Below are 27,754 nucleotides of genomic sequence, written 5' to 3'. Positions count from 1 at the left end.
TTTGTCACAGCAAGAGCGGGAGACACCCTGGCTTCCTTGCCAGCCTGACTCATCTGTCTACTGACCCCTTTCCTCTCCTGCCTCTGATTCTGGACCGCTCTCTGCCACAGCCTCTTCCTTCTCACTAAACCCTGTTGCCTCTTCAGCTTCCACACCTCCTCCTCCAGTCTTCTCCCTCTTACCACTCATTGTTGTCCCACAGCCAGTCCCCAGGCTTTGAACCTCGATCCCTTAGGGGTTCTCTAGCTGGGGCCTCCCATCAATCCTCTGCATCCAACCAGTCCATCTTTCTATAGCAAAGGACAACAGGAGTTGCAGTTCAGCACTTTTTTAAAAAGTGGAGTTGTAGATCAAAAGCATCACATGCAACACAGGCTTAAAAGACAACTGTTTATTACAGCATATTGATGCATTATATTAATTTACATAGAGATATGATTTTTATATAGCTGTAAAACACAGCTGCTTATTGGACAATGACTGAAGTATCAACATGACAGACGCTCATGCTCACAACATGCATATTTGTGTGTGTTTTAAGAAAGTGAATATTATACAATATACTAATTTTTTAAAAAAACAACAACAACCAAACCTTTCTTGGTTTTCCCCAGAGTTCACAGGGTGGGAAATCAAGAATACTGAATACTGCGTATAGTTCTGGCTGCTGCATCTCAAAAAGGATATTGCGGAACTGGAAGAAGGTTCAGAAATGTTCAAGGAGATACAGCGAAAAGTTGCACTGTGTGTGTGTGTGTGTGTGAGAGAGAGAGAGAGAGAGAGAGAGAGAGAGAGAGAGAGAGAGAGAAGGGAGTTAGTTTAGGAAAAATAAGGCCAGGAAGGGGGTGGGCACGTTAAGAGGATTATAAAATCATAGATGGCATGAAGTAGAAATAAAGTTTTTCTCCCTTTACAGAACCCAAGGTCATCCAAGAAAGCCAATTTATCCCCATCTGCACTATGCATTTAAAGCACTATCATACCACTTTAAACAGTCATGGCTTCCCCCAAAGAATCATAGGAACTGAGGCTTGTTGAGAGTTGCTAGGAGACCCCATTCCCCTCACAGAGCTATAATTTCTAGAGCAATTCAACATCCAATCCCTCTTCCAAGGGAACTTCCCAGTGCATCTGCAGGATCACATCTGACTGTCCCGACATCATCATGAACACAAACCATGATAATCAAAAGCACTATTTTAAAAAAAGAGATGGTTAGTGGGAGCATCTGGGAATTGTAGTTCTTCAAAGAACTCTAGCAATTCTCGGCCATCCTTAACCAACTACAGTTCCCAAGATGCTTAGGTGACTATCTAAAGAGGTATGAGACTGCTTTATAAGTTGGCAGCGCCTAACCAGTGTCCAGGATAGAAGACTTCTTCATGCAGCACAGAATAAATAATGGAATTTGCAACCAAATGTGGCGACAGCCAACTTGTGGCCGCTTTAAAAGGGGGTTAGACAAATTCATGGAGGGTAAGGCTATTGATGGTTAACTAGTCAGGGTGCCAGAATACTACCTCAAGAACCAGAGACACGACATCACTGAATGTCACATCTCAGGGTAAGAAACGCAAGAGCTTTGAGTTCATGTCCTTCTCGTTGGCTTTCCAAAAGAGGCCTCTGGTTTGTCACTGAGAAACAGGAAGCTTGACTAGAAGATGGTGCATTGTTCTGAACATGCACACAGCTCTTTACACGTTCTTAAGACGTGAAGTAGACAGAGCCTGCACAGCATAATCTGAGCCGCAAACATGGCATGGAAAGAAATAGCTGCAGCCTAACTGCACCACATTTTATGCTACGGGATAGTCCCATACAAAGCCCAGGAACATATTAACCAGAGAAGCGCAAGGCTGGATGAAGCACCATGCGACAGAACACAAAGCTCATAATCCCTACTCAAACCGAAGTTCAGACTGTACTGCAAACACCAGGTCTTTTTGTTAGGACACACATTGAACTCGTTCCTTCTGCAGTGTCCATTCAGTGTTCCTCAGAGATTGCAAATCTCCGTGTTTCTCAGCTGCCTAATGCCCTTATCTGAAGCACTGCCTCATAATATCGCCAAGGTTGTTCATTTCCACATGACACAAGAGCAGAGGCTGCTATTTCAACAGCAGATGTTTGTTTATTCTTAGCAGTTAGCCAGACCAGGTGAGCAGAAAGGGTGGGAGGTATTCAGTCACTGTGGCCCTTCAGGTCTTTCTGTCTGGCCCCTGGGACTCAGCCCCACTCACCTCAGCCTGCCCATTTCACAGAATCATAGACTTGTAGAGTTGGAAGGGACCCTACGGGTCATCCATTCCAACCCCTTGCAATGCAGGAATCTCAGCTAAATCATCTGCTTTCTCCTCCTTACTCTGCCCTTGCAAAACTCAGCCTATCACACATTATAGATCTGATGTCTGCTGGGCTCCCCACTTTCTGCCCTATCTGCTGTCCCTGCCCCCCACAGCACCAAGCTCCCTGCTGCCTCTCCTGGCAAGTGGCAGCAGCCCCACAGGAGGGAAGCCAGGTGGGCCCCACAATGCAAACCAGCCTCTGACTGAATGTAAGCTACCTTACGAAAGGTAAGAACCAACTCTCTGTTGCTCCGCCCACTTCCCCTCTGGCTCCACCAGCCACTTCCGCAAAGCTGTCTAGGAGAGCTTACTTCTCATAGTAAAAACGGCCTATGGAAGCGGTCTTTGGGGGCTATCAACTTTCACAGCCTTCCAAGCCTTGGTTCAGGCCAAGGAGAAGGGACTGTCGCTTGGTGGTACAAGCCCATGCTTTGTGCACAAAAATATCTCTGCTTCAATCCCCGTCTTCTCTGGGTGGGGCTGGGAACATACTTGTTCCCCACAGAGCTCCTGACAAGTCCTTGTAGACCAGAGGGAACCCACATGGTCTCCTCCAACTATGATTCCCAATGTCTCTGTCCATTTTCCATGCTAGTTTTGGGTGGCAGGAGTTCAGCAAGACCATTGGCCTTGGCGGAAGAGAGCTTCGCAACTGGGTAAGAGAACAGGGAGCTGCCTTAAAACAAGACACAACATAGGCTCATCGAGCTCTATATGGTCTACTCGGACTGGCAGTGGCTCTCCTGGGTTTCAGAAATGGCTCTCTCCTCACCTTACCTGGCGGTGATGCCAAGGGCTGGACCTGGGACCTTCAGCATGGAAGGCAGATGTTCTGCCACTCAGCTGTAGTCCCAACTCTCTCGAGTTGTTACAATAGGCAATGCACATGGATCACAATGAACAGCTACATCTAAAAGGCTTCTTCTCAACCTATTGGCTGAAACTACAAACGTTTTAGGGGAAGAGGAGAGCAGGGTGATTGTTTTGTGCAAAAGGCCTGCAAGTACATCTTATTTATCTGCATGCCTGTCTCCTGCCACTGCTTATCTCTGCTTGGGGTTCTAGTGAAAAACAAGGTAGATGTCAGTAGCCTGATCCCTGCCCACCTGTTCTCTAAAGCATCTCCTCCAATCTGGCAATTATTATTATTTTTAAGTCCTTTTTTATTTAACACCCCCCCCCCCGGAAAAACAACAACCCCTACTTATCCTTAACAATTAACAATAAACCCACTTGGACATTTTGACATTCCCAATTATCTGTTTAGGTGGTTTTGGAATACAAATAAAATCTGCACGTACTAAAATCTTGCACATTGATACTGAACATTACAGAATCTAAGTTGCACGTATATTGTTTTTTGAATATCCCCATAGTGTTGAAGTTCAAAACATGTGAAAATCGGTTTGCAATTGGAAACACTGGATTTCAGAATCCAGACCCTTTACTGAATTTCAAGATCTGCGCAATATTTTGTTTCAGGGCCTCATTTGGTGTTTGGAACACAACTTCCAGGTCTTGGTTCTCAGCCGCGAACACTAGAGTTTGTTCTTAAAACAAGGCAAATAATAATAAGCATTTAGAGGGCACGTTCTTGAGATTCCAGGTCATCCAGCAGATTCTGCTACAGGAAACATTGGGTGCTGTGTCCAACCACAGCCAATGAGGTTTTCTGAACCAGGGATGGAAAACTGGGGTGGACCACCTATTTAATATCTGTGGCTTGCAGGGATTTTAAAACAAAAATACAAGGCTATGTGCCCCTCAGTCTCTGCTATCAAGGAAGAGTGCTTAGCATGAGCAGCACTGATGCTGCAACTGGGAAGGGATGGGAAGAGACCAACAGCTCAGAGGTAGAACATGTGCAGAAGGATATTTGATTCAGCCTCCAGCATCTCAAGGACATCATTTAGCCATGTTCAGAAAGAGGTCCACCTTTGGATTCTGAAGAACTCCCGCTAGACAGACACTGGGTTAGCTGGACCAGTCCCCCTAAGGCAAATTCATATTTCCACAGCTCAACGGCAGAACACCTGAAGGCCACAGGTTCAATCCCCGGGATCTCCAGGTATATGGATGGCAGGTGGTGGCATGACAGATCTAGATAATGCTGGGCCAGATTGACAGATATTCTGATCTGGGATAAGGCAGCCTCCTACGAGATCCTAAAAATGAATTCTAGTTTTATTTTTAAAAAATTAAAAACCACATCCAGACAACTCTAGGGATTCTGTTTGGAAAAAAGGAAGGAAAAGGAAGACCGCAGGAGAGGGAAGTCACGTTGCCCCTGCTCAAAAAAAGCCACCAGTCTTTTTTACATTGTGTGTGTTGCATGCATGTCAATGGTGTGTTTCTGTCTCTGTAAGAAGAGGTAGAGGAGCAACTTTTCTGTATGAAACAAGGATGTTTAGAAGCCAAAGTAAGGTTCAGCGTAGGGTCCAGATGCCCTTCGACCGACTAGGAGAGAAATCAACGCTCGCTGCAGACGTTTTTTCCACTCCACTATGCACTTGAAGCCATCACAGCTGAAAAAGTGGTGGTACTGTTCCTTTGTTAAAAACTAGCACAGTGGGTTTTGCCACTTAAAAGGCACTAGTATCCAACAAAAAAGTTGGGAGGTTCAAGTAACATCATTTAAGCAGTCCGTCAAGATTTAAATATGTGCATTTAAGGAAATCAAAACAACAGCATTCTGGGGAAATATTTACAAGAAGCACCTTGTTTCGTATAAGTAGCGAGAGGCGCACATATGCGCTCGGTACCTCTGCATGAGACCGTCGTTTTGGCATATTAGCACACATCCGGGAAGGAGGGAAGCAGCACCAGAAACCAGGGAGGGTAAAGTTTCTGCATAGAGAAAGGCTTTGCTCATTTTTCTGCTATAGCAGGCTTGCAAATAGCCACTTGCCTGGTCGCCTAGGGCGAGTCATCGTCACCATCAGGCGACCAAGCAAGAAAGCTTTTGTAAAGTGGAAGAGAGCTTGTTCTGACCACACTACTCCCTCCTGCAAGGCTTGCAACATGCATAAGTGACCGACACAGGCGTGTGTGGTCTGGCGGGAGAGTAAATGTTTTGTGAGCTAGGCACCTGCCCTCTTTGCAAAGCTGTTATTTACTTTGTTTGTTTATTATATCTGTTTGCTGCCCTTCATCTGAAGGTCTCAGGGAAGTCTGTGTCAGGAAGGGCCTTGAGATGTACCGGAAGTGGCAGCACTGTAACAAGGCTGATTGCCATAGCCCAAGTTCCATGTTATGTTCAATGCATAATTTGCCATGGCCATTGTTATTACTATTATTTAAATAAACAGCTCCTGCAGGGGAGGTACTAATCAGGATCAGGACCACAATGAAAAGATTAAAAACAAAACAAAAAACCTTTTTCCCCCAGCGCCATGATCCCACTCAAATTAACTCTCTGAACCCCCCCCCCCTTTTCCCCCATGCCAAACAATAGCGTCTTAGAGGGAGTGGGAAGGGGAATTTTCAGCAACGCAGAAGAAGAGGGTTAACTGCTCGTCTCCCTGTCCATCACAGTCCCAATCCTGAGTCTCCCCTGTCCCAATGGCTGGCTATTTAGCGTTAAAAATAATAATAATCACACAGCACCACGCTTTGCATTTCACAGGATATATATTGCTTGCTCCCTCGGTATCTCAATAAAAAGCTACTAACTTCCCTTCAATGTTTTTCAAAGACTGGAGAGGCAGCCTTGGAAGCTTGAAGCATCTACCTGCAAGCGGATTTGGCAAGCAGCGCCCTGGTTTGGTGTCCCGGGCAGGCAACAGGCATGCAAGCCCACAAGAACATCTACTGGCCCCAGCTTAGCATTTCAAAAAGAAGCCAAGAGGAGCTGCTCTCGCTTGCAAGTAGTTCTGGGCTGCTCTTAGTGGACAACCTTTGAGCGTAAGATGACCCAGGAGAGGTCAGCTTGACTGTTGGGCACGTGGTCACAGGGGGGAGAGTCTACTGCAAGCCTCATGGGGCACCAGCTTTCCCACTTGGCTTGCAAAACCCTGCTGCCCAGGACCCTCGTGAGACAACGGGGCTGCTCAAGTATTCTTGTCCTTGTAGGGAATGCTCTTTGCCTGCCAGAAACACCGATGTGCACAGGTTTTAATACTGACGAAACATTTTGAATTGGCATCGTTCTCATTTGCTCCATGTTGCGCTTGCGTTATTGTCTTTGTGTGCATCTGTTTGTTCTTGGGAGCACTTTTGGCTGGCAGGCGGCATGTATACACAAACAATAACGTAACGCAACATGGCTGCCTCTCTGGAGGGTGGTGGGCTGAGCGCTTTGCTGCTCTCAGCAAAGGGTCCTGTGCCTTCCAGCAGTGAAGCCATGAGGTGACCGGATGAATTCTCTGCTGGGGCGCCTCGCCTCTTGCAAGGGAAGCCCTCCCCCCCCCGAAAAGTGCATTTTCTCTTGAAGCTGGCTTGTGTTGCTTCTGTGCCCTGAATAAGTGTGCCCAAGACACATCGAAAACTCCCAAATGCAGACATACCCTTACACCACGCCTCCCCTATCTGGTGACCTCCAAATGTTTTGGACTACAACTCCCATGAGCCTTGACCACTGCAGTCCCTATGCTCCCCGACCTCTGCAATTCCCATGATTCCCAACCACTGCCGTTTCCCCTGAACCCCGACCTCTGCAACTCCCGTGACCTCCAAACTGCAGCAATATAAAACTGCTAGCACATTTGCAAAGCTAAGCAGGGTCCAGTATGGTTTGAAATTGGATGGGGGACCGCATGCTGAGATTTCTGGATTGCAGTGGAGTTGGACTTGATGACCCTCAGGGGTCCCTTCCAACTCCACAAATGTCAAAGACATTGGGAGGTCACCAACTTCAGGAAGGCTGCCTTAACACACACACTCTTCCCCAGTAGGCATGTCAGTCACCACTGCCACCATCTTCAGCTACTAGTTATGCGTTTCAGACAGTAGTCATCAGTTTGAGAGAGCCGGACCGAAAGCGGAGGATCTTCTTCTTGAGGTTGTGTGAGGCTTTAATCTTGACGAAGGCTTTGGCTGCGTTTTCGTGGAGCTCGGAAGCGGCGGTGACCGCCTGGATGGGGAGCGTCTGCACAAACTGGGACCAGATGAGCCCCCCGCTCTCATCCGAGTCGCTGGTCGTTGTGCTCTCGCCCACAAACTCCACCTCGCTCAGGCTGGACTCGCTGTCCCCAAAGCAGTTCGTGGTGTAGTTGCTCCTCTCGTCCTCGCTGGTGTCCACCACCGTCGAGTGGAAGAGCGACTCGCACTCCGCCGAATACTCCGAGTCGCTCGCGATGTAGGCGTAGGGGCTGGCGTACGGGTGGGGAGCCTGAGGGTAGGCCCCAAGACCTTCCCTCCGGTTCCTCCTCGCCCTCCTCAGGGCTTCTTCATAGGAGACCTCGGCCGACAGCTTCCAGCGGCGATAGTCGGCCCTCTTGTGCTTCGGTTTCGCCACCACCGGCTCCCGGCTGTGGGGCCTAACCGCCGACTTGAGGACGCCGGGAGGCCGACTCAGGAGGGCGGCCTCCGGCAGCAAGTGGCTGCTTTTCTTCCCTCTCGCAGCGGCCTTCTTCGGCTTCTTATTTGTATCCAGGTCGTCGGGGAAACGGCACTTCTTGCCGGAGGGTTTGGCCTTCTCCCTGCCGGCCTGCGGCCCGTTTTCCAGCACGGTGACGAGGTGGGATCTGTGCTTCACCAAGGAGCTTTTGAGTATCCTGACGCTCCGGCTGCCCTTGTGAAGCCTGACCGTCTGCGGCTGAGCCGGGATGTATTTGGCGTTCACCAGCAGGCCTTCGTCCAGGCCCTGAGAGGACGACCTGTCGCTCTTGAAATCCAGCGGAGGCCTGGTTTCCTGAGGCGGCAAAACACCGTGGACCGCTTGTGCCCCACTGTTTTTGAACAGGATCTTTCGGGGCAGCTGAAGGGTTTTGCTTTCCTTCGGGGGAGTTGTGTGTTGGGGAGGGCTCTCCGCAAAAATCTGGCCACTTTCCTTGGGGACGTCGCCCTTGCTTGCGATCGGACACCGCGGCGGCTCTGGCGGTTTGACGTTCCTCACCGCCTGCTGGCTTTGAAGTTCGTGGTTAGCATTTGGTGGGAAGACCACGGGCGCAGGAACCTTTTTGCTCTCCAGATGCTCAGTTTCTCTCGAATGCTGCTTCAGAGGGGAGAAGGCACTGCTGTCAAGCGGTGTGCTGGCTCTGCTGGAATGGGGGAAGACCTGATTTGGGTTCTTGAGAGCAGCGGCCGAACTGCCGCTTGCAACCCCAGGCGCTTGCCGGACACACAGGCTCCCGTGCCTCAAAATCCCTTTGGCGGGGTCTGCATTCAGATTCGTCCTCAGTTTGTTAGTCCGCACCAAAGGGGTCTTTTTTTGCACAAGGCTCAAGATGTAGCCGTCTATTTTCTTGCTGGCTGGGGGACAGGACTCGGGAGGAGAGCTATGCGGGAGGCAGGAGGCGCCCGCTTTCGCAGAGTCGTGTTCGGGTCCCACGCAAAGGTCCGCAACGTTGTGCTCTGCCTCTTCCCTCGGGGGGTTGTCTGTCACCGGCAAAAGGAACATGGGGCTCTGCACCGCGACGGCGTGTAAAGGGCTGGGGTAGCGGTAAACGTCGTTCCCATTTTTCGACACCAGGTCACACTGGTATTTTGGATGCACGTCTGCAACCACCTCAAGGGAATTAGAGTGCGGTGTGGACAACACTCGGCAGGCCATCCCCACCGACGGGTCTTCATGCTGGTTCCCTTTGTTATATTCCAGCCAGCCGATGAGATCTGAAAGGAAGAAATGCGGGAAAGTGAGGAAATATTCCACCGTCAAAGGAAACAACAATATCCGTGGGTGGTAAATAGGCTGAGAAATTTTAACCTTCCAAAAAACAAAGTTCAAAATCCATATCCAGAAATGCTCAAGGACACAGTTTCCTGTAGAATTCAGATTTCCCATAATGCTACAGAAACATGGATTTCTCCCGCAAAACAACAACCACCTTAACAAATACTAGATTTTAAATATTGCTCTTCTGGTCATGGCAGGGCTCCCCTGTCTGCAATTTCTTTAAATGTTTCTGGAGATAGGAATGTTCCCACCAAAACTCAAACCTTAAAAGATGGAAACTGAGTCAATTTTCAGAAAGGTTTCGCTTCATCCTTTCACTTTGAACAACAAGAGATCCTCAGCCCAGTACACTTAAAGGAGCGTCTCCACCTCCATCGTTCAGCTCGGACACTGAGGTCCAGATCCAAGGGCCTTCTGGCAGTTCCCTCCCTGTGAGAAGTAAGGTTACAGGGAACCAGGCAGAGGGCCTTCTCGGTAGTGGCGCCCTCCCTGTGGAACGCCCTCCCACCAGATGTCAAAGAGAACAACAACTACTAGACTTTTAGAAGACATCTGAAGGCAGCTCTGTCTAGGGAAGTTTTAAATGTTTGATGTTTTATTCGTTCCGGAGGTCCGTTCTTAACCTGAAACCGTTCTTAACCTGAGGTACCACTTTAGCTAATGGGGCCTCCCGCTGCGCTATTTCTGTTCTCATCCTGAGGTAAAGTTCTTAACCCGAGGTACTACTTCCAGGTTAGCAGAGTCTATAACCCGAAGTGTTTGCAATCCGAGGTGTTTGTAACCCAAGGTACCACTGTATTCTGTTGGGAGCCGCCCAGAGTGGCTGGGGAGGCCTGGCCAGATGGGCGGGCTATAAATTATTATTATTATTATTATTATTATTATTAAGCACACCTGTATAGCTCTTATTTGGAGAAACAAGTCTTCTGTATCAGTAGGCTTGATCCCCAAAGTCCAGGTGTGACCCTGGTTGACCCAGCAGCCCCCATGGATGGAACCAAAAGTTGTGTCCCACAAGCAACCTCCAGTCCCACATGGCTCACTTCCTGCATTCACTTAAAGAATGAAGAGGTGAATGGGGAAAGGTTCACAGGGCTCAAGCCATCCCCGAAGCCACTCCAGGGAATCCCCACCTCCTTTCCCATACCTGCAGACATGGGCCGTCCATCAGAGCCACTCAGGGATGTGTCCAAAGGGCTGCAGAAGCAGCTGCTGGAGTGGCAGCTGGACAAACACTCGCTGAAAACAGAGTTGGAAGAGTTGGAGAGTGATCCTGAGGCCCCGTCGCTCAGCTCGTAGAAGCCTGTTTTTAAAAAAACACGGGGGAAAACCCATTAATCACGTGACACCTAGTCGATAGAAGAAGCCAAGGCTGGAAAGTAAACACATAATACGTGTTACATAATACACCTTACAGCCATGTGAATGAATGAATGGATCTTTATTTGCGTCAGCCATCAGCCATAGCGATAAAACAACAATACGATATACAAAGAATAGAAATAAAAAGTCAATTATATAAAATACATTTTAAGGTTTTGAATCAATAGTCAAAGAGTGGGTCTTATTCTGATTGCCCCAGCTAAAAACCTTGCAACCTTTGCTGTCGCCTGCTCATCTTGAGCTGCCAAGAGAAAGGACACTGTGGCAGTGGTTGGGCGACCCGGAACAGACAATAAAAGAGGGGTGATAATCTCATCCCTCAAGTCTTTATAAAGAGTGCAAGCCAGAAGGGAGTGCGCCACCAATTCAGTACTGCCATCTCCACAGGGACATAAGCGTTTCTCGTGTGGAGTTACAGCCATGTGTTCTTCAAAGGATGCTTGATTCCTCCTGCCCTCTGCTTTTCTCTCCCAGTTCCAGACTCTAGGTCTCCCCCCGCCCCATAAAGTTTCTGAGCATCCTGATACCTCCCCTTTTGATTCTCAGTAAGGTGGGACGCGGGTGGCGCTGTGGTCTAAACCACTGAGCCTAGGGCTTGCCGATGAGAAGGTCAGCAGTTTGAATCCCCGCAACGGGGTGAACTCCCATTGCTCGGTCCCTGCTCCTGCCAACCTAGCAGTTTAAAAGCATGTCAAAGTGCAAGTACATAAATAGGTACTGCTCTGGCGGGAAGGTAAACGGCGTTTCCGTGCACTGCTCTGGTTTGCCAGAAGTGGCTTAGTCATGCTGGCCACATGACCCAGAAGCTGTACGCCAGCTCCCTCGGCCAAGAAAGCGAGATGAGCGCTGCAACCCCAGAGTCGGTCACGACTGGACCTAATGGTCAGGGGTCCCTTTACCTTTACCTTAAGGCTGCTTTGGGTATGCAGACTTCACAACTGAAGCCAGAGTTTGCTATTTGTTTCTGGAAGTGAGAATATACCACTGTACTTCAGCTTGGCAGCTGCAGCTATAAACCGAGGCTGAAATGAACACTGGCAAATACAGTGGTGCCCCGCAAGACGAATGCCTCGCAAGACGGAAAACTCGCTAGACGAAAGAGTTTTCCGTTTTGGAGGTGCTTCGCAAAACGAATCTCCTATGGGCTTGCTTCGCAAGACGACAATGTCTTGCGAGTTCCTGCTGGGGTTTTTTCCCTCCCCCCCTTTTTCTAAGCCGCTAAGCCGCTTATCAGCTGATCCGATCAGCAGATAAGCCGCTAAAAGCCGCTAAAAGCACTAATAGCGCTAATCCGCTAATGGGCTTGCTTCGCAAGACGAAAAAACCGCTAGACGAAGAGAATCACAGAACGGATTCTTTTCGTCTTGCGAGGCACCATTGTATTTGAAACGGGCCAAAAAATTGCCGCATTTCCTCACAATGCAACGCTGTGAGAAGTCGTGTCTCCTTCGCAGTGTTGCTATCAGCGGCCTTCTCTGCACAAAGCCCTCTGCATGCACAGGTGGAAAAGGAATTGACACTTAGTGTGTAGCACGATTCAGCTTTGGAACTCCCTGCCTATTGAAATCAGACAGCCGCTTTCACTGTTCTCTTTGTGGTGTCTGCTTAAAGCATTTTATGCTGGAACTAGTCTATCGAGACCTGCAGGCACTGACGTGTCTGCATCTTTTTGGCTGTTGATTTCAATCATGTGTAAATGCTTTCACTCATCTGGTTTTATTGATATTCTTCATATTTCTCACAAACTGCTTAGATGCTTCCCTACATCTACATGAATTTTGTTAAATAAAACAATCATAATCATGACTACTAATAATAACATTCGAGAGCTGCAAAATCTACCGTTGGCATTTAACTCCCACTAAATTAGCAAAAATGCATGAAACTGTGTCAAATGTATGTAGGAAATGTAAGGAAAAAGAAGGCACCTTTTATCATATGTGGTGGACATGTAAGGTAGTAAAAGAATTTTGGGAAATGATTTATAATGAGTTGAAAAAAATATTTTAAATAACTTTTTCTAAAAAAAACAAAAACCCAAAGCTTTTCTTTTAGGAATCCTAGCTGCCGAAATCCAAAGGGAGCAGAAAAAATACTATTTATGTTTGCGACCACAGCTGCGCAGATGTTATTGGCCCAGAAATGGAAAGAAGATAAAGTCCCTACCAGAGGAGAATGGCAGATTAAATTGATGGATTATGCCAAATTGGCAAAAATGACCAGAAGAATCAGAACAGTGAGCTTGGGTAGCTCAGTTGGTTAAAGAGCGGTGCTGATAACGCCAAGGTTGCAGGTTCGATTCTCCATATGGGACAGCTGCATATTCCTTTATTGCAGGGGGTTGGACTAGATGACCCTTAGGGTCCCGTCCAACTCTGCAATTCTCTGATTCCCATAAGAAGAACCTTGCTGGGTCAGGCCAATGGCCCATCTCATCCAGCTTCCCGTTATCACAGTGGCCAACCAGTTGCCCCAATAGGAAACATGCAAGCAAGACCTGACCACGAGAACACTCTCCTCTCCTGTGGTTCCAGAAACAATTCTTTCAATAATAGCCCTGGTTCATTCCTACCTGAGCTGGGGCGGCTGTCCGTCTCGAGCTGCTCGTCGGCCGTTTTCTCAACATCCAGCCTCAGGTCGCTGATCTGCTTGTCCAGTTCTTGCAACTGGTTTAACAAACCCGCGTCCCTCCGTCGCAGGCAATTCTAAAAAGCAACGAAAAGACAAAGAGACTCCTAAGCGATGATGGGTCAGGAAGAGAAAAACGTGCTGCAATAGCAGAGATCTGCAAACTTAGGACTGGGCTTGGTACTTTGCTTCAGGGACCCAAGTGTCAGGCTTCGGGGAACCGGGTTCCTCCCCCGTGGCAGTAAACAAAAGATCAAACGAAAGGAACTTCTTACCAGTTAGAATCTTTAATAATCACAGTGTGAGAACAAAGAACACGTCTCCTAGAAATGGCGGTGCTCCCAATTAAGGCTTACACCCCCTCCATCCCTATTAAACTACGTCACTCCTACGCCTTGTAATCTGAGCTTGTACCCTCTGCGCTTTCTGTTATGACACTTTCCGAGCTCTCCGTGTCCTTGGAGAAGGGGGTTGGATGCTTTCCAGGGATTGTGAACCTTTTAACTCTCTCTCTTCCACTGTTTCTTCTGCTAGCTGTTCCCCATGAAGCATTTCCAAGCTTCTGCCTTCTGAACTATGCCCCTCTGCAAACCACTCTTCCAAATCTATGCTGTCCTCCTGTTCCTGGGATGATTCAGGCCTGGTCTCCTCAATCCTTCCCTTCTGCACTCATCACACACCTGGGATTTATTTGTTTACAGGTGCAGTGTGGCCATTGTTCAAGGCCTGTGGTACAGTCCTACCCATGATGCTGCCCTCTAAAATCCTGCACGCCTTACTGACCAGGAAGGGGAGTGTTTCCTCTTCCTCCCACCCATGTCGCCGTATCCCATCCAATGCCATTTTTAAAAGAAACACCTTCTTTCCCCCTCGATCCTGGAAGCTTTATTATAATTATTATTATGTTAAAGAATGTTATAACCCCACCTGTCAAAAGTGGCCCCTGGAGGATGCGCCAGTTTTGGACCCAGTAAAACCCAGTTTCCTAACTGGATTCTCGTTGTACTCCCCCCCCCCCCCCCGGGCACGTCAACAGAATCGGTGCCCTGTGTGTTTGATCCAATACAGTCTTCAGGAAAGTAAAGGACCCAGGGTCTGAACATGTCAGGCTACGAATGTGTTTTATAATGCAGGCATTGAGATATAACCTCTGTTGCAATCTATATATGCTTATAAGCATGCAAGCAAGAGAGCTGGATCAAAGTTAAAAGGGGGATAAAGGCACACAGTAATTCCCTTCACTATCCTCAGTTACACAAATGCATTACTTTCTCAAAATAACAAGAGAGCTTAAGCAAATTTGCAAAGGTGCTCTTGATGCAAACTGCTATAAAGAATGTATTTAGAATACGATAATTAACCTCCGGGTCAGAGCAATCAGTTTTCCTGCTGAATCTCATAATTATATCTCTCCATCATCTTGCCTGCCTACATTGCTTTGTACACATCATTGTTTTGCTGCATTTCCTCTGAAGAAAAAAAAATGTTACAGGGAACGGTGGAAAATTCATTAACTTATCAGGTCTGATCTGATGACAAAAAAATGTCAACGCCTTTGCTTGCGGGATGTTGTCATTCAGGTTCCACACGACTAAAATCAGCTAGCAGTCTCAGGCCATTTCTATGCCACTGTGAATAGACCCAGCATGTGGCTTAGTGGTTAGAGTGTTGAACTAGGACCTAGGAGGCCGCAGGTTCGAATCCCCCTCAGTCACATGAAGCTCACTGGACAACACTGGGCCAGTTACTATCTCTCAGCCTAACCTAATAATTTAATAATAATAAGTTTATTATTTATATCCCACCCATCTGGCTGGGTTGCCCCAGCCACTCTGGGAGGCTTCCAACACATATAAAAACACAACAAAAGATCAAAAATTAAAAGCTTTCTGATATAGGGCTGCCTTCAGATGTCTTCTAAAAGGGGTATAGCTATTTATTTCCTTGACATCTGATGGAAGGGCATTCCACAGGGCAGGTGCCACTACCGAGAAGGCCCTCTGCCTGGTTCCCTGTAACCTCACTTCTCGCAGTGAGGGAACCACCAGAAGGCCCTCGGCGCTGGACCTCAGTGTCCGGGCTTAACAATGGGTTTGGAGATGTCCTTCAGATATACAGGGCCGAGGCCGTTTAGGGCTTTAAAGGTCTGCACCAACACTTTGAATTGTGCTTGGAAATGTACTGGGAGCCAGTGAAGATCCCTTAGCACTGGTGTTATATGGTCGCAGTGGCTGTTCCCAGTCACCAGCCTAGCTGCTGCATTCTGGATTACGACTTTTTGATTCCTGAAATTCATTCTGATTGTACAAATAAAATATCAGACAGAATTCTGAAGGCTGTGTTGTTAGTGTGTGAAAACAGGTAAGGTCAAAGGATCCCCAGGTATGCGCCTCCAGATGCTGCAGAAACATAGCTGTCTACTTTTCCCTTTTTTTAAGGGAAAGTCCCTTATTCCGAATAGGATTCCTCGCAAGAAATGGGAAAAGTTGACAGCTATGTAGAAATCAGCTGCCATCATGGCGTCTTCACTTGGTAGCAAGTGGCCGATAGCCAAGTGCAAAATGCACCCAGCAGCTGGTGAATTTCGAACAATGATGTACGACACAAGATTATTATCCCTCCCTCTGTTTCTGATCTTCAGGCTGTGTATGCTGTTGCATTTGTGTCCAAAACGCACACCCCATGCTGAAGAAGGGGGCATCCGAATGCTTGGAAGAACCCCAAAGGTTTCTAGAAGATAGAAAATCATCTTAAGAAAATTATTGCTGGCTGGCTGTTTGGGGACAGAGATGGAACAAGTGCGGGAGGAGGGGAAATGCAAGGGGTGGAATCCTGAACAGCAGCATTCCATGCTGCAATATTTGGTTGCAGCTGCTATTTATATTATACCAAATGATGCTTTCCAGCGTCAAATGCACAAAAGAGCTAAATTAAGACTGAAAGGGAACTTCGCGGTACAAAGCATCTTGCAAAACGAAGACCTGAATATATTAGATTTCCCAGACTTGAGTTTCTTTTGTAGGCTATTGGCAAGGCAGGTCTATCGCCTCTCTAATGATGCCAGAATTTCCTTTCTAGTAGTGCCAGTGTCCACTCCAGCAGGCACAAGACCAGGATTACGTGATGGGCAGAGAACTTTGGCAAATCGCTGACGCTTCGTCTAACTGGACTAGGAAGGCGACCAAACTCTTGCTTACTCAAGTAGCGCAAGTCCCAAGATTTGGTGCTTTCTCCGGGACTCCCCAGCTAATAGGATTACATGGTCATGTTCTCAGATCCGATCATGGTGGCCCTTTCTAAGTAAACAGACAACTGTCTGGGAATCTGAGGAACTGAGGCAGACAGCGGTGAGAAGAGATGAAGTTCTAGGCCGAACAGACCAAATAAAAGCTGACGAAACGCTGGGTCCAGATAGTCTCTACTCAAAGAGTCCTCAAAGAACTCAAATGTGAAATTACTGCTCTTCTAACAAAATATGCAACTTGTCCCTCAGATCAGCCTCCACACCCGAGGACTGGAAAGTAGCCAATGTAACACTAATTTTTAAGAGGGGGATCCAGAGGGAAACGGCAGGCTTGCTAGCTTAATGTCCATCCTGGGAAAACTGATGGGATGGGGAGTATTGGCAAAGATAAAAAAAAAGCCAAGCATATGGAAGAACAAGCCTTGCTGAAGCAGAGCCAAGCATGGCTTCTGCAAGGAGAAGTCCTGTCTCACAAACCTATTAAGAAAGTGTCAACAACCAAGTGAAGATGCCAGGATGATGCCTGACATCTCCACCATCTGGGGGTGCGTGCCTGGGGATGGCTGGGTCTTGACTGTTTTCACACACTGATAGAATTCTATCAGTTATATTTTATCTGCCCAATCAGAAGGAATTTGAGGAACCAAAATTGTGTTGTTTTTTGGTGCAGCCTGAGCAAAAGCAATGAACAATGTCATACAGTGGTACCTCGGGTTACATACGCTTCGGGTTACATACGCTTCAGGTTAGACTCCGCTAACCCAGAAATAGTGCTTCAGGTTAAGAACTTTGTTTCAGGATGAGAACAGAAATCGTGCTCCGGCGGCACAGCAGCAGCAGGAGGCCCCATTAGCTAAAGTGGTGCTTCAGGTTAAGAACAGTTTCAGGTTAAGAACGGACCTCCGGAACGAATTAAGTACTTAACCTGAGGTACCACTGTAGTTATTTTCTGTAGCTTGTCTTCACTTACCCCACCCCGCTGCCCTGCTCACAGTCGTGAAGAATATTCTTATGTTACGAATGCTTTAAGTTATCATCAAAGCTCTTATCCTAGCTCAGGGTTGTCATCTGAACTAGCCAGATGTTTAACTGATAATCAATCACAGCCAGTCCATCATTTCAAAAATAAGACTTTAGAGGTGTCTTGCCCGCAAATGGCAACTAGACACCCCGTTTTGCTGACTGTAACCTTGGTTTAACGAGCCATTTGGCACCTAGCTTGTATACCTGAGTTTCTAACACTGGGTCATCATGTGCTATTCCTGGCCTTCAACAGAAACTACTGGAGAGAAAAACCGTTGAGGCTGTCAAGTACAGTGTGGTTAAAAGTGTCAGACAACTACAGTAGTACCTCGGGTTAAGTACTTAATTCGTTCCGGAGGTCCATTCTTAACCTGAAACTGTTCTTAACCTGAAGCACCACTTTAGATAATGGGGCCTCCTGTTGCTGCTGCGCCGCCGGAGCACGATTTCTGTTCTCATCCTGAAACAAAGTTCTTAACCCGAGGTACTATTTCTGGGTTAGCGGAGTCTGTAACCTGAAGCGTATGTAACCTGAGGTACCACTGTATCTGACTTTTAGAAGACATCTGAAGGCAACCCTGTTTAGGGAAGTTTTTAATGTTTGATGTTTTATCGTGTTTTCAATATTCTGTTGGGAGCCGCCCAGAATGGCTGGGGGTGCCCAGCCAGATGTGCGGGGTATAAATATTATTATTATTATTATTATTATTATTATTATTATTATTATTAGACTAAGACCTGGGTGACCCTGAGCCTACAACACCCTCTCAGTCTAAAGCACCTCACAGGGTTGTTGTGAGAATAAAATAGGAAGTATGGGGAACCAAGCGCACCACCGTTAAGCTCCTTGGATAGAAAGGCAAATAATAAATAAATAAAGGCTCACTGGTCATGCCAGCTGGAGCTTGTAAGAGTCCAACAACATCTTGAGAGCCAGGAGTTCCCCATCCCTGAGATACTGCACCTTGATTCACTACATGGCAGAGGGTTCCACTAGATGACCCTTTGGGTCCCTTCAAACTCTACGATTCTGCGATGTGCATTAGCGCAAAGTACATCCATGCGTTATGTCCCCCTCCCCCCACATGCACACACCACGCTGAGCTGCTGCTCGCGAGATTCATTTCCCGTGACATCCAGATGGCTGGTCCGACTGTGAGCCATCCATCAGGCTCCTATCAATGTGACAGGGCTCTGAAGAGTCCTCTGGCATCTATCTGCCTGCCGTCATCTATGCAGCACAGTCAACCTATGAAGAGCTTTGCAGGATTCCTTAAGCAAAAGACACAGGTCTCTGCCTGCAAAGACCTTACAATGCAACATTTGAGAAGACTACTGGGGGGGGGGGAGAGAATGCCAAAGATTGACGTCCTCTTTGTACAGTTTTCACCCCATGCTGAAGCCACGACTCTTTACTCTGGCCTTTTGACAGTTGTTTTGCAGGACTCACCTCTTTTGTTCGAAATTCGCCAGGGACATTTTGCTCCTGGCTAGTGGCCGCTTGCGACCAAGTGAAGATTCCTGGGTGCCAGGATGGTGCCTGATGTCTCCACCATCTGGAGATCATTGGATCTGGACTGTTTTCACACACTAATAGCCCATCCTGTAGAACTCTATCTGTTATCTGTATCGGCACAATCGGAATGAATTTCAGGAACCAAAATGCCATTTTTTCTGTGCAGCCTGAGCAGGAGCAGTGAACAATGTTCTGGTTAATTGCTGCTGCTTGTCTTCACTTCCCCCCACCCCACTGCCCTGCTCCCAGTTGTGAAGAATATTCTTACGCTATGAATGGTCCGTGTCAACATTAAGAAAAAGAGGCAGGAATTGGCCAAATATATTTCTGGACTGTCCCTGGGTCAAGTGACTTTCCTTCTTTAAGTTCTCAAAGTTCTTAGCCTAGAGCTCAAGGCTGTCGTCTGAACTAGCCAGATGTCTAACCAAGAATCAAACAATTCCATCCCTTGAAAAATAAGACTTTAGAGGTGTCTTGCCCACAAATGGCAAGTAGAAATTCCGTTTTGGCTACTGTAACCTTGGTTTAAGCAGCCATTTGGTGTCTAGCATATACAGTGGTACCTCAGGTTAACAACTTAATTTGTTCTGGAGGTCTGTTCTTAACCTGAAATTGTTCTTAACCTGAAACACCACTTTCACTAATGGGGCCTCCTGCTGCCGCTGCGCTGTTCTCATCCTGAAGCAAAGTTCTTAACCCGAGGTAATATTTTTGGGTTAGCAGAGTCTGTAACCTGAAGCGTATGTAACCCAAGGTACCACTGTATATCTGAGTTTCTAACACTGGTTCTGTTCCATTTGTTTTTTTGTTTGTAAACTGTAAACCTTGGTTCCCGAACACCTCCGTTACCGTACGTTTCGGCTCCTTAATGCCGAAAACCCAGAAGTAAATGCTCCTATTTTTGAACATTTTTCAGAACCTGAATGTCCGACGCAGCTTCCGATTTATGGCACCCATGAGAGCATCACATTTGTTAAGGAGGCTTCCTTGCCACTTCTGGGCAGGCACGAGGGCAGCCCCTTTCTGTGCAAAAAGCAGCTGATTGGAGCAGCCTGGCAGGTAGGGCAAGGAGAAAAAGTAGGGGTGAATCACAGAATCAAAAGGCGAAGCTAAACGCCATCAGTTGAAGCTGTCTATCTGCTGCCAGGCCAGATTCAAGGTGGGCAAGGCTCAAAGGGGTGTTTCTTATTTTAAAAGTCCAAGGAGATTCCGACTAAACATCAGGAAAAACTTTGGGACAGTAAGAGCTGTTTGACAGTGGAACAGTCTCCCTCGGGAAGTTGTGGACTCTCCTTCCTTGGAGGTTTTTAAGCAGAGGTTGAATGGCCATCTGTCATGGATGCTTAACTGAGATTCCTGCATTGCAAGGGGTTGGACTAGATGACCCTTGGAGGCCCTTCCAACCGTACAATTCTACGATTTTATTAAACAACTTGGGAATGGGCTACTGGAGAGACTGACTTCCTGGTGGCATCAACCGTTCCCACTGTTCACTTTGTGTCCACCAGAAGCAGGGCCTTCTGTGTGGTGGCCCCATTCATTCATTCATTCATTCATTTACCATTAGTAATGAATCAACAATCCACTCATTTAGATGCACACTGAAGACATCTATCTATCTGTCTATCTATGTATCTATCATCTATCTATCTATCTATCTATCTATCTATCTATCTATCTATCATCTACCTACCTACCTACCTACCTACCTACAGTATCTATCTACCTATCATCTATCTATCTATCTATCTATCTATCTATCTATCTTCATCTATCTGACTATCCATCCATCCAAGCCTTTTCAGAATGAAATTTCAATCCTGTAGTGTTGAATTGAATCCTGTAGTATCAAATTGAATATTTTCAAGCATGCGCCTTCACTATCCTCTTTTTGGCACCTCATAAAATTATTCCTGTTCAGACTAGCATACCCAGATGCTTGGAAAGTTGAGGCAACTTTATTCTGTTTCAGTATTCGATATCTTGTATGTTTTAAAGTACTGTTGTGAGTCCACCCCACCTCCTTTCGATGTTATTATTTTACCTTTAATATATATATTAAAATAAATGGAAAGAGGCTGAGTGAGGCTAGGCCCTCATTTCTCAACCTCCCTCCCTCCAAAGTCTATACTGAATGGGGCTCCAACAATGTAAGGTTCTGTACTTGGGCAGAAAGAACCAGATTCAAAAATAGAAGATTAGCCTTTTTTGCTGCTGCATCCAACTGTGGACTCATGTTCAGCTTATGGTCCACCAAGACCCTTGGATCCTTTTCACACGCACTGTTTTAAGCCCGGCGGCTTCCAAAGAGGATCAGACCAACGGATGCAGGATACGGCTGTCAATGGCTACCAGTTACAAGGGCGATGTTGTGCCAACACTGGAGGAAGACGTATTCTTCTGAATGCCAGCTGCTTGAATGCGCAGTTGGGCCGAAGGACAGTTGTGCTCAGGTACTGCTTGTGGGTAGTTAAAGCCATGGTTTTCCCAGTAGTGATGTATGGAAGTGAGAGCTGGACCATAAGGAAGGCTGATCGCCGAAGAATTGATGCTTTTGAATTATGGTGCTGGAGGAGACTCCTGAGAGTCCCATGGACTGCAAGAAGATCAAACCTCTCCATTCTGAAGGAAATCAGCCCTGAGGGCTCACTGGAAGGACAGATCCTGAAGCTGAGGCTCCAATACTTTGGCCACCTCATGAGAAGAGAAGACTCCCTGGAAAAGGCCCTGATATTGGGAAAGATGGAGGGCACAAGGAGAAGGGGACGACAGAGGACGAGATGGTTGGACAGTGTTCTCAAAGCTACCAGCATGAGTTTGACCAAACTGCGGGAGGCAGTGGAAGACAGGAGTGCCTGGCGTGCTCTGGTCCAGGGGGTCACAAAGAGTCGGACACGACTAAACAACTAAACAACAACAATTGCTTATGGGCTTCCCATAAGCATCAGGTTTACCATTGTGAAAATCAGGTCCTTCTGATGTCCTCCCCCAGCTCCATCTGCCTTTGAAGGACAGGAGACAAGACCTGTATTCTATTGCTTGCCCACAGCTCTGATTCCTTCCGGTTCCTTCGAGGAATAGCAGGCGTCAAAGATTGCATTGCAACACAGAGGAAGCTGGCTTGGGATTCTGGAGGGACAGAAGCGTGGTTGCTTTCAGCCTGGCATCTACCAAGGAGGTCAATGGCAAGCACGGAGATCTCCTAAGATGGCCTTCAAAAATATGCCCCCTGGGACAGTGAGGCCCTGACCTGCACCTTGTAGGCTGGAGGAGATTCTGGTGCTGATGTGCACGCGCAGAACATCTGGACCCATGGAGCAAGATTATTGCTAGTGCAAAACGTGCCTGCCTTCCTAAGAGCCTGGCTAAATGATCCAGCATTCTGTTCTGTAAGACTCTCGATGCTCCGATGCTCGAGTCGGAAGCCCGGACGCTGGATCCGAGCACAGCAGCCCTCTTCCATCCTGTGGTTTCCATAACACAATCTGCAGCATACTGTCAACAAACACTTCTTTGAAACTATGGGCAAGTCTATGGTCCGAATTACTCCCCCCTCCCCCCCCCCCGGTTCTCTTTCCTGGCTGAACTATCCAATGTCAGTGGTTGCAATGACAGCTGCTAAAAACGCCCATGAGTTTTCTGCATTCCTTCATCGCCCAGTTCCCAGCTCACACCTGCAAAACAGGTGTTCCACACACACCTGTACCTTGTTGTGCTTATGGTAATAAAGCCCTGGACACAGGGTTTGAAACTAGCAGGGCGCCAGGAGCATTTTGCACCTAAAAATTATCCATTTGCGAGCACCTCCTAAAGTCCGGGCGCCATTTTTTGCGCTTGGCTGACACTCAAGGATTACTCAAATGTATGTGCTTTGAAGCCTCAAAGTACAGTGGTACCTCGGGTTACGAACTTAATTTGTTCCGGAGGTCCGTTCTTAACCTGAAACTGTTCTTAACCTGAAGCACCACTTTAGCTAATGGGACCTCCTGCTGCTGCCGCGCCGCCGGAGCCCAATTTCTGTTATCATCCTGAAGCAAAGTTCTTAACCTGAAGCACTATTTCTGGGTTAGCAGAGTCTGTAACCTGAAGCGTCTGTAACCTGAAGCATCTGTAACCCGAGGTACCACTGTATATGTTAAGGATAGACAATACATTAAGGAATTTAACAATAAAGAGTAGAATGTTTTGAAAACTGAAGTATGGTACCAATATTTTTATTGTAAACACCGAATTAAACATGTATTAACCATTTCTGCTAAAAATGTGATATTAACAATGTGTCACTTATGTGAATTGCATATTAGTCCATGCTTATCAGAATACAAAATAAAAAGTGTTGCCCACACACACACACACACACACACCCGCTTCAGTAGCGACCAGACATTCTGTTTTGGCACCCACAACCCAGGTCCCAGAAGCCATTTGGCTCCTAGCTTTTCTATCCCAGTTTCTAACGCTGCCTGGACATCAGCTGTGTGACGGCACAGAATGTCCACAAACTTTCCAACGGCTCCAGGAACAGAGCTGCTGGAACATGCGCAGTCCAACTCCCGTGAGGGAAGCGAAAGCTGTCCCTTTGGCTGGGACTGGGCATTCAGGGTCTAGATCCTGAAAGAGCTGTTGTATATACTTTAAGAGTTTGAAGGATGGGGAATCTTGCATGCTACTTCTACTGTTGGTGCAACAGTGACCGGGTAACAGAGCGGGGTAAGGGGGACACCAGGACTGATAAACTGAGGAGTAGAAGCTATTTGAACTGACCATTCTGCTTCCTGGCTGCAGGCTTCTTGTTTGTTCTAGCAAGTGACCGCTACTTGTGGGTCCTTCACTGTCACCCATCACCCAGCCCCTTTTCGGTCCAGTATACCTGAAGAAGCATCTCCACCCCCATCATTCTGCCCAGACACTGAGGTCCAGTGCCGAGGGCCTTCTGGCGGTTCTCTCACTGCAAGAAGCAAAGCTACAGGGAACCAGGCAGAGGGCCTTCTCGGTAGTGGCACCCGCCCTGTGGAACGCCCTCTCATCAGATGTCAAAGAGAAGAACAACTACCAGACTTTTAGAAGGCATCTGAAGGCAGCCCTGTTTAGGGAAGCTTTTAATGTTTAACAGACTACTGTATTTTAATACTTTGTTGGAAGCTGCCCAGAGTGGCTGGGGAAATAATAAATTATTATTATTATTATTATTATTATTATTATTATTATTATTATTATGTGACCCCCTGTAATGTTCCCCACTGCAGTGCTCCTAGTCCACTCCAATGCTCCTTGCCTACTCTTGCATGCGCAACATACTGCCTTTTAATATCATGTTCAAAATCAAACATACCAATCGGGCCATAAGCAACATTTCCATCTATTTTTACTGAGGTGGGGTGATTCTTGGCTTCACTGACTTTGACTGCAGAAGCTGAGCTGCTTTCGTCCCCCACCCCCCAGCCCCAGCGCACAGACCTCGCCTTCCTTGGCAGAGAAAGTCGTGGCACAGAAGACATGAGCAGCCTCGCTTAACAAGCTGCCAAGGGCAAGAGACTCCGAGCCTGACAATCCTTTCTTTTTTCATTGTGGCAAAAGTAACAGCTCCCCTGAAACTTCCCTTGCACAAACCTCCTCTGGAACGGAGCACACAGAAAGGCCTTGGGTGCCAGCAGTCGCAAGCCAGCCGGAACCTCTTGCCTTGCAAGCTGCGCACGGGAAAGGAAGGAAAACCCTCCTTCGCTGCAGTGGGCAAAGATCCCTTTGCTCCTGCACCATCCCCACTGGAATGCAGCAGCAGGATACAGTCTAGGGGAGCACCAGCCAATTCCCATGCCTTTGCTGCCAGTGTATTTCTTAGCGGCGCTGCAGAAGGTGTTCCCGCTGGCTTTACAGAGTGGAAAGCATGCAAGAGCAGCGCCGTTCCCATTCATTTCAGTGAGGCTTGTGCAGGAGAATTTCCCTGGCACCCATTGTTCTCTGCAGACTCTCCTCCTCCCAGGACAGGCAGGGCTGTAAGCTCAGAGGCAGAGCGTCCGCACGCAGAAAAGTCTCAAATTCAATCCCCAGCCTCTCCACAAACATCCTTCATCTGAAACCCTGGAGAGCTGCTGCCAGCCAGTGCAAGCTGTACTGAGCTACATAGGCCAACAGTCTGCCTCAATTTAAGGCAAGCTCCCTTTGAGCCATGCTTAATCCAGGTACCCCGAACCGTGTTCTTGGACGCCTAAGAGTTGACTACAGAAATAGACTACCGTGATCAGGTGATGCTCTAATCATTCCGCCCAGTTCTTCCTAATTCCCCTTTTACAATTCAACAAAAGCAATCTCCGAAAGGCCCCAGCGAGGACAGAAACTCAATAAGATAAATGCTTCCTTCCTGGCCCTCCTGTCCGCTCTTGCCAACACGGACGCACAGTCCCTTAACAGCATCTGCAGGAGGCAAATTAATTCCATGCAGCAGGCAATCTAATATTGGCGTCCGTGCCCAAGGAATACAGCGAGCTAGCGATACACTCCTTCGCCAAGTGCCCTCCCCAAATCTCCCACGAAAAGACGAAAGGAAAAAACCACTGAATTTAGGAAGGGGGGAAAAGGAAAAGCCATTCCCTAAGGTCACTTTCAGTGCAGTGCGGTGGCAAACACACCCACCCACAGCCCCCTCCCCTCCACCTCATTTGGAAGCTGCAGTAATTAATCACTACATACTAGCAGCTATGGCTGCTATTGTTAGACCCCAAAGAGGATGAGCAAAGGGGAGGCCAGAGAACAGGAGCAGGAGGCTGGCTGTCCTGCCTAGAATAGAGCAGATTTTAAAAATATTTACTATTCTGATTTCGGCACTAGGATACTACCCGCAGATTGCTTCAGAGAGAACCATTCGATTCCTTGAGACAGACTGGTGTCTATTCTGCATCCTGCAGTTCTGATGTTTTGGAGCACTGGGAGACTCCAAAGAACACTGCGTCTCCCACAAACTCATACAAGAAAGGGGGTGTCCCCACATTTTGTATGGGCCACGGGTGAGTGCCCAGGTCCTCTGCGCCCTCATTTGGAGCGGAGCCTCAAATCCCCTGCAATGGGGCTCCCTGCCACTGACTTCTAACCGACTGAGACAGACAGCTCGGTTTTATTCTGCATGCACCCTCGATCTCACACACATCCTCACCAATGAGTTGGCGCTTGCCCTTTCTTTCCTTCTTCCCCCCACCCATCTAGAGTCACCCCATAAGCTTTTGGGGGTGCTTCGAAAGCAAAGGTGTGTCCCAACCCCCGGACTCGCTCTGTATGGAAGTGACCGGTCATTCCGCTCCCAACGGAGCAGCTCTCAAAAACATCTCCAAGTGCATTTCCAGCAGGGAAGCTTTCTCAGGCGCCCAAGACAAACCTCTTTTTATCCCCTGCAAACCGTCTCTCTCCGAGGCGCTCCTGATCTGCAACCCGGCGCTCAGGACTCTTAATAAAGAGCAGCCGTTACCCGAGGGAAGGCTCAGACAAGGGGGGCTCCCAAAGGAGATGAAAATAGACACCCGATTGCCAACTCCCACGTGCGCCCGGATGAAGACGAGGCGCTTTCTGCACGCGCTCAGAAGTCCCCTCGCCGCGCGCCCCGTGCGCTGCAAAGAGGTGCGGAGGCTGGAGGGCTGCTGTGCCGGCACCTACTCCTTCCGCCGCAAGGGGGGTCTCCGCGACCCTCCGCCCCACCCGCCAGGCTGCGCTGCGCCTCCGCCGCGCCCCCGCCGCGCTGCGCCCCTGGGCTCACCAGCTGCCTCCGCAGGAGCAGGATGTTCTCCTCCAGGAACTTCTCCTCCAGGCTGCGCGGGGCGGCGGCGGCGACCCCTGGCGCGGCTGCCTCTCCTGCCGCCGTCTCCCCGGAGCCGCTGCCCCCCGGCCGGGCATCGGTGGGCGCGGCGGCCAGCAGCCGCTTGACGCGCAGCTCGTGGCGCTGGCGCAGCAACTCCAGCTCGGCCAGCCCGGCCAGGGTGGCCTCCAGGCGCTCGCGGGTGCGCAGCCGCTCCGCCTCGCTCGCCTCGCTCTTGGCGCCGTCGCGCGGCCACCGGGCCTCGGGCTCCCGCCCCGACGACGCCGGGGGGCCCTGCAGCTGCCCGGGCTCCGCGATCGCCTGCTTCATCCCCGAGCCGGCACCACCCCTCGATCAGCGCATGGAGATCCGGGCGCGAGGGCGAGCGCGGAAGATGCGCTCCGCAGAAACCCCGAGGCGCTCAACGCGCGGAGCCCCGTGGCACCGGGATCTGGCAGCCCCCCGGCAAGCGCATCCCTGCCCCACCGCCGCCGCCTCTCCCCGGAGCGCCCGGGCTGCCTCCTTCCTCTGCGGCGTCTCGGCTCGCTCTCCTCCCAAGCCCCCTTTTCCTTTCCCGGCTCCTCCCCTCGCCCTCTCCCGGCTGCTCGGGCGCTGCGCCTCCCCGTCTCCCTCCTTCTCTCCCTCCCTCCCTCCGATTCTCCCGCCCCCGGCGGCGGCGAAGGAAGCCCCCCTGGAGGTCACGCGCGCCAAGCGGCCGCGGCCCAGAGCCAGCCGGCCAGACGCCGCGGTGAGGGGCGCGCGGACCGGGCGGGGGGGAGAGAGTCTGCAGAGCAGCTTGGACGGCGGTTAGAATCATGGAATCGCAAAGTTGCAAGGAAGGGACCACGAGGGTCATCTAGGCCGACCCGCTGCCATGCAGGGAATCTTTTGCCCAGGGTAGGACTCGAACCCACGACCTTGAAATGGAGAGTCTCTTGCTGCACCAACTTCTTCTCTCACTTGCCCATGCGAGCCTCGCTGTAAACTTTGGGCCACAATT

The 27,754-nt window shown here is 48.8% G+C and overlaps 1 protein-coding gene across 1 annotated transcript; it reads right to left on the bottom strand.

Annotated features, from left to right (window-relative positions):
* Positions 1-376: 376 nt before the first annotated feature.
* On the bottom strand, positions 377-27,297 carry DACT1 (dishevelled binding antagonist of beta catenin 1). The gene is made up of 4 exons (XM_083517650.1): positions 26,716-27,297; positions 13,136-13,268; positions 10,328-10,483; positions 377-9,116 (listed from the first exon to the last, which is right to left on the bottom strand). The coding sequence occupies exons 1-4, from the start codon at positions 27,082-27,084 to the stop codon at positions 7,285-7,287; spliced, it is 2,490 nt and encodes an 829-aa protein (XP_083373776.1). The 5' UTR covers positions 27,085-27,297; the 3' UTR covers positions 377-7,284.
* Between the last annotated feature and the right edge of the window lie 457 nt (positions 27,298-27,754).

Source organism: Podarcis liolepis, assembly GCF_965112155.1.
Source record: "Podarcis liolepis genome assembly, chromosome: 1".
NCBI classification, from domain to species: domain Eukaryota; kingdom Metazoa; phylum Chordata; class Lepidosauria; order Squamata; family Lacertidae; genus Podarcis; species Podarcis liolepis.
The sequence above is the reverse complement of the archived record's forward strand: the minus strand, read 5'-3'. Positions and strand labels throughout refer to the sequence as shown.